Source organism: Cornus florida, unplaced genomic scaffold, assembly GCF_030987335.1.
Source record: "Cornus florida cultivar Cherokee Brave unplaced genomic scaffold, ASM3098733v1 CherokeeBrave_3.0.0_Hap2_Chr10, whole genome shotgun sequence".
NCBI lineage: Eukaryota > Viridiplantae > Streptophyta > Magnoliopsida > Cornales > Cornaceae > Cornus > Cornus florida.
Window position 1 is genome coordinate 108,650,881 of NW_026775580.1, and position 5,813 is coordinate 108,656,693.

The 5,813-nt window shown below is 30.3% G+C and overlaps 1 protein-coding gene across 1 annotated transcript; it reads right to left on the reverse strand.

The window, feature by feature from the left end:
- Nucleotides 1–4,510: 4,510 nt before the first annotated feature.
- On the reverse strand, nucleotides 4,511–5,813 carry LOC132278363 (uncharacterized). Its single transcript, XM_059780158.1, has 3 exons — nucleotides 5,703–5,813; nucleotides 5,205–5,565; nucleotides 4,511–5,070 (listed from the first exon to the last, which is right to left on the reverse strand). Exons 1-3 carry the CDS (start codon nucleotides 5,811–5,813, stop codon nucleotides 4,511–4,513), a joined length of 1,032 nt encoding a protein of 343 aa, XP_059636141.1.

A 5,813-nucleotide genomic window follows, 5' to 3' on the forward strand; every position in this document is an offset into this window, starting at 1 on the left:
AAAAAAAAAAAAAAAAAAAAAAAAAAAGGACGGGTTTTAGGTTTTACTTACTTTCGCTACAGTGTCGAAATTACTTCCTCCGCACAGTACAAGTCCTATAGGAAGTAGAGAAAGTGAGATTTTCTCTTCACAAATTTAGGAATTACTTCCTCAAAATAAAAAAGTGAAAGTAATTTAATAAAAAAGTGAAAGTAATTTAATAAACGTGATTTTACTTTTATTTTTGTTTTTTCAAAATTGAAAGTAGAAAGTAGGAAATAATTCCTGTTACTAAACAGGCTCTTAGTCTCACCTTGGACATAGACGTTAGGTGGCGTGAACCATATTGATTGATTTATATAAACTTATAAGGACTTACAAAACTTTAGGTTATACGCATGTTCATTTCCTACGAGTAACTTGTTTACTCACCCTCGTTGTTTGGGACATATTTCGTGTGAAAAACCATGCTTTAGGGATGCACAACATCCTTGAAGCTTGCTTGTGACTTAATGAGTTGGCGTATTTCTATTCATGCACTTATTAGCATGACTTTGCTTTATTTTGAGTTTATTTTTACAAAACTTGTAGTTTCTATTTGAGATATGTAATAAGTACCAAAATGTATCCTTTAAGACCTATTTGACATGTATATGATGAGGCCAAGGACTAAGAACCTCATACTTTACCTTTATGTTTTTTTAATGATTTTTGGGGTTCAAGCATGGTAAATTTTGCATATGGTGTATTTTGAGGTCATGGACCATTTTCACACACTTCAAAACACTTATTACATTTGCGTGCACAATCGTTTTAGCCCATAACTTCATATTTAATCATTTTAGCCTACAAAATCTAGTTTAGGGGCATTTTGGAAATTTTTCTTCAAAAATATATTCCGATCTCTACATGGTCACTTAGAAAATATGATTTTAGGAGGGGTTTCTTCACAACTTTTTTCCAAAAAATGTCGTCTCAGCCTCTAAAACCCCGCGTCAAATCTGATTTCCTAGTGCGCACTTCTTCAAAAAAAAAAAAGTGTAATCTCAAAAGTATTTTGGGCATTTCAGGTCAAAAATAAATTTTTCTTTCGACATGGTCAGTTTGGAAAAATTATTTTATAGGGGGTTTCTTCTTCGTATTTTTCCAAAACAAAAGTTGTTTAGTGCCTCAAAACGGCACACGATCTTCAGCATTTTCTGCCCAGGTACTGTTCATTGTTGGTGCGTCCCTCGGCCCCGACGACGCTCGTTTTGTTTTTGCTCTTTCTACCTCGTTCGGACTACGAATCAAGTGATTATTGAGTCTAACTTCATTAATTTTTTGTTGTCTATCCAATGGTATGCTTGGTAGCATCTACAACTTTTTAAAAATTATGATTTTGCCCCTAAGGCTAAACTTGTCCGTTTTTTAAAATTTCTTTTCCGCATTTTTGTTTTCTTTTAAGTTCTGTGGCTTCATGGGAAGTTATATTTGTGTCTTAGAGATGACGTACATCTCTTGAGACTTTGTTTGCACGTGAAATGACCATTTTGCCCTTGGGGCATATTTGGTCTATTTTCACCTCTTGCTTCCGCGTTTGTTCTTGTTTCCGCTTCCACATTCCGGATCCGTTATCGGGTCAACTTTTGGATCGCATTAATTATCCGGGTTTGTGAAAATTCGGAACGTCACATAGTAGTAGTTGCACTGTGGTCAAATAGCATTCGCAATGTGGTGCGATATTACTAATTATTATAAACAATGAGAGTTAACACACTATGAATCAATATTCTAAATTTTTTTATTTTTCCTTTGGAAAGAGCGTTTTATCCTTTTGGGTGATCGAAGTTCTGCAATTGGATCATTGTCAATGCTATGCTTCTGTTGTATTATTGTCAATGCTAAGTTCTTCTATTGTATCCTTGTATTGGCTGACTTTTTTAACTGTTTGTGCTACAAAGAGGCTTCTGATTAATTCATCATTGTTGTCTATTTTCACCAGAAACATAAATGACTTTCCTTCACATCTTTTAACAATGTCACTGAACTCATTTGTTTCTTCTTCCTTTAAATATTTATAAGAAAAAAAAAAAAACTAACCTTATTTTTCTTTTATAAATTATATATATAATTTATTATATAATGTAATGCACAATTTTTTTCCTTCTATAAAAGTATTATTAATGATTTCAAATTGTCACCTCATTTTTTAGTCGCAGAAAATCTTCCAAACAACAATTTATTAGTGACTGACAATCATAAAAAACTGTTATCTTTGCTTTTGCATTTGTATCTGTCAATTTTAGTCGCATCACAAATATGCATAATGACTAATTACAATAATAAGTTATTTACTTTTATAAAGTTTTTAAAACTAATGTAATTTTAAAAGTAATAATTGTAATAAAAAAATGAATACCTTTGAACGCATTTTACATTCATTCTTTATGTTACAATTGGTACAAACAATGTCATTGTTTAGTAGTTTGACTTTCTTGTTGCATTCCATACAAGCGTCGTACCATGGTTTCTTTTCATTTTCAATTTCTTGAATTGTTGCTTCGAAATAATAATTTGTTTTCTAAACAATGATAAGTTAATTTTATTTTTGTATGAATAAATTTTTTTAGAAAAAAACATTTAATATGAAAACTAATATAATAAATTAAATAATGATGGAAAGTCTATACTAAAAAACAAATGTATATAGATCATACCATAAATGCAGTTGTTGATTTTCCAATAATCTCATTGAGACAAATTTTTTTGGCTCCATCAAAAGCTTTAGATCTTGAATTCATAATGAGAGCACCTATATCATTGCCAGATATAGTTTTATCAAACCTGCATTTGTAGTATGTATGTGTGATAACTTAATTTGTATGTATGTAATGATTACTATATATATTGAATACTTTAAAGTATTTAAATTTATTGATCAATGTAACTATTTTTAGTGGAAGAAAACAAATCATTTTCTTAATATGTTTACTTCATCGATGTTCATGTTGATCTGCAATGTGGATCTTGGATGTGTTTGAAGAGCAACACCTTAAAAATACAATTATTTAATTATATATTTGTAACATCATAAGGAAAGATAGATTGTAAAATGAGAACATTGATTCGAAAAAAAGAAGAGAAAAATGAGAACATTGATGTCTATTTATATGTAGGGTACCTTTGTAAATGCTAACTACCACATTTGTTAAAGTAATTATTGGTCTCTCGTTTACCATTTGCATTATTTTTTCTCCTTCATTTTCTGCAAGGTCTGCCCATAATGTCAATGTCGTCATTCTTGACCTGTTATATTTTTTAATAATTACTTCAAGTTTTTATTGTAAAAATAGGAATTTGTGAAAAATAGTTTTACTTCTTTGTATCTATTATAGTGATGTTACACATTTTAGATATTCCATCACTTTTCTTTTCAGATTTGATCAACATGGAATTTGCTTGAATAACGATTCCGAAAGCATCTGCAAGCTTAACAAGTTAGTTTAATATATTCAATTGAGATATATTGTAATTCACAATTGAGTTCAATGTTAAAAAATATATATATAAACAAAGAGTTGAAGGGAACTAACCAATTGTCTCCTTGCTGTCAATGTGTTTGTTTATCTCTTCGAAATCAACAAAATTGTAATTTATTTTTTTCAAACTTATTTTCTCTTTCTCAATGATTTCAATTGATGTTTTAGTTGTAAACTTTAATTTGAATTCCTTGTGAACATTTCTATATTTGTAGTTCACTCGACTCACAATTCTATTAGAAATTATATAAGTTTTATGAAGAGCTAGGGATTCCTTGAATATGGTGACCACATCATTGAACAATGCAGCTTGAATTTGTGTTCCCTAAATTATAAAAGATGATCAATTAATATTGACATTTATATGATATATATATATATATATATATATATATATATATATATATCATATATCAATATCAAAAAATATAAATATAGAATACTAAAAGAAATGGATAATATACTTACTTCTTCATCCATTGGAATTACTTTCAATATTTGGCCTGATCCTTTGTCATTATGGTAGTTTTCAACATTTGTAAAACATTTAGTGAATTTATAGTGTTAAAAGTACATTGGTTCCTCATGTTGAAGATTGTTTCTATAACACAAGATAAAAACAATAATATGTTTAATGTAAGTGAAAAATTGTAAATAATAATAATAATAATAATAATGTAAGTGAAAGATTGCAATATATATATATATATATATATATATATATATATATATATATATATATATATATATATATATATACGAAAACTTTCTTACATGCTCGGCAATAAAACCTCTTTATAGACAACATTGTTTGTATATTTAGCATTGCCTTCAATTCTTTGGTCTTTTTTAACATATACTTTAGTTGTCGACATTGATGTTCCTCTAGATAATGCCACATATAGTTGTCTATGTGAGAATACATGTTTTGGATGATATATTCCTACATAAGGAATTGCTTGCCCATGTGCCTTATTTATTGTCATTGCAAAACTTAATCGTATTGGAAACTATTTTCTAGTAAAACAAAAAGGCAATCCCTCACTCTCTGCTGGGGAAAGAAGTATCCTTAGAATCAGTACTTGTTTCCCTACATGTTGTCCATGGCAAATTTCAGTAGCGATTATGTTCTCTTTTGTGCCACGACATATAAGCCTAGTCCCGTTACATAATCCATTTGCAGGATCTAAATTTCTTAGCAAAAGTATAGGACAATTAATTTTCAATGTTAGTCTATCAGGTGGAAGGCCGTTTGGGAGTAAAGAATTCAGAAATTCTTCTTGGTTGTAGGTACCAGCATCATCATTTACTTTATCAAAGCTATAGTATGTTGAAGATTCTCCCGGAAAACGTTCAATGAGCTGACCGTTTATTTTATCAACAAAATCATTTCTTGTAGCTAAAATTGCTCGATTAGTAATGTATTTTGCTGAGTGAGAATTTTCTTGAAGGGACGGAAATATAGCATCTATCAATGCATTTTCAGAGTTTTCTTCAATTACATAGTTTATAACTATCTCTTTCGATAGTTGAATCATGTTGTCTAATAAAGTCAGTTTCTCTTCGTCGCCTGCTCGTAGTAAAAATTCTGTAAATGATTGATCATTTCTTGCTCTCATGTTCTTTTTTAATTGTATTTTCTTCTTCTTCTTCTTCTTCTTCTTCTTCTTCTTTTTTTTTCCCATAATTTAGACTTTACCAGACTTGCTTCAATAGTTTCAACTCTAGTCGCTTGAGGTAGTACGGGTAACACTTGTTTGAAATCTCCGCCAAAAACCATAACTTTTCCTCCAAAAGATAAATTATTGCCAAGTAAATCTTGTAAAGTTCTATCAACTGCTTCAATTGCGTAACGTTTAGCCATTGGTGCTTCATCCCAAATAATTAGTTTGGTTTTTCGTAAGAGTTCTGCAGTTGAACTTTGCTTGGAAATGTTACAAGTAGTTGACTTGTCAGCTATGATAGGAATCTTAAATCTTGAATGTGCAGTCCTACCACCGGGTAATAATGAAGAAGCCACTCCAGAAGTTGCAGTTGCAAGTGCAATTCCATGTTCAGATCTAACCTTCGTAAGTAATGCACGGTACAGCACGTTTTTCCTGTACCCCCTGGCCCATCAATGAAGAAGATGTTTGGTTGATTTGAGATTATGCATTCAAGTATAGTTTTATATGTATTTTCTTGCTCATTGTTAAGATTTACCATTGCATTGTAATCGTCAGACGGAGTAACAATAGCCATTTCGTTGCTGATCTCTCTAAAGGAATCATAACTGTTGGAATCATTCGCATAATCAATGAGTTTTCTACCCAT

Excerpts from the sequence above, each read along its gene's own strand:
- LOC132278363 (XM_059780158.1), bottom strand. The coding sequence starts at position 5,813 with ATGGGTAGAAAACTCATTGATTATGCGAATGATTCCAACAGTTATGAT. Across the intron at positions 5,566-5,702 it reads CTGACGATTACAATGCAATG|GTTAGATCTGAACATGGAAT; the intron begins GTAAATCTTAAC and ends TTACTTACGAAG. Across the intron at positions 5,071-5,204 it reads AGTTGAAACTATTGAAGCAA|GCGACGAAGAGAAACTGACT; the intron begins GTCTGGTAAAGT and ends TACTACGAGCAG.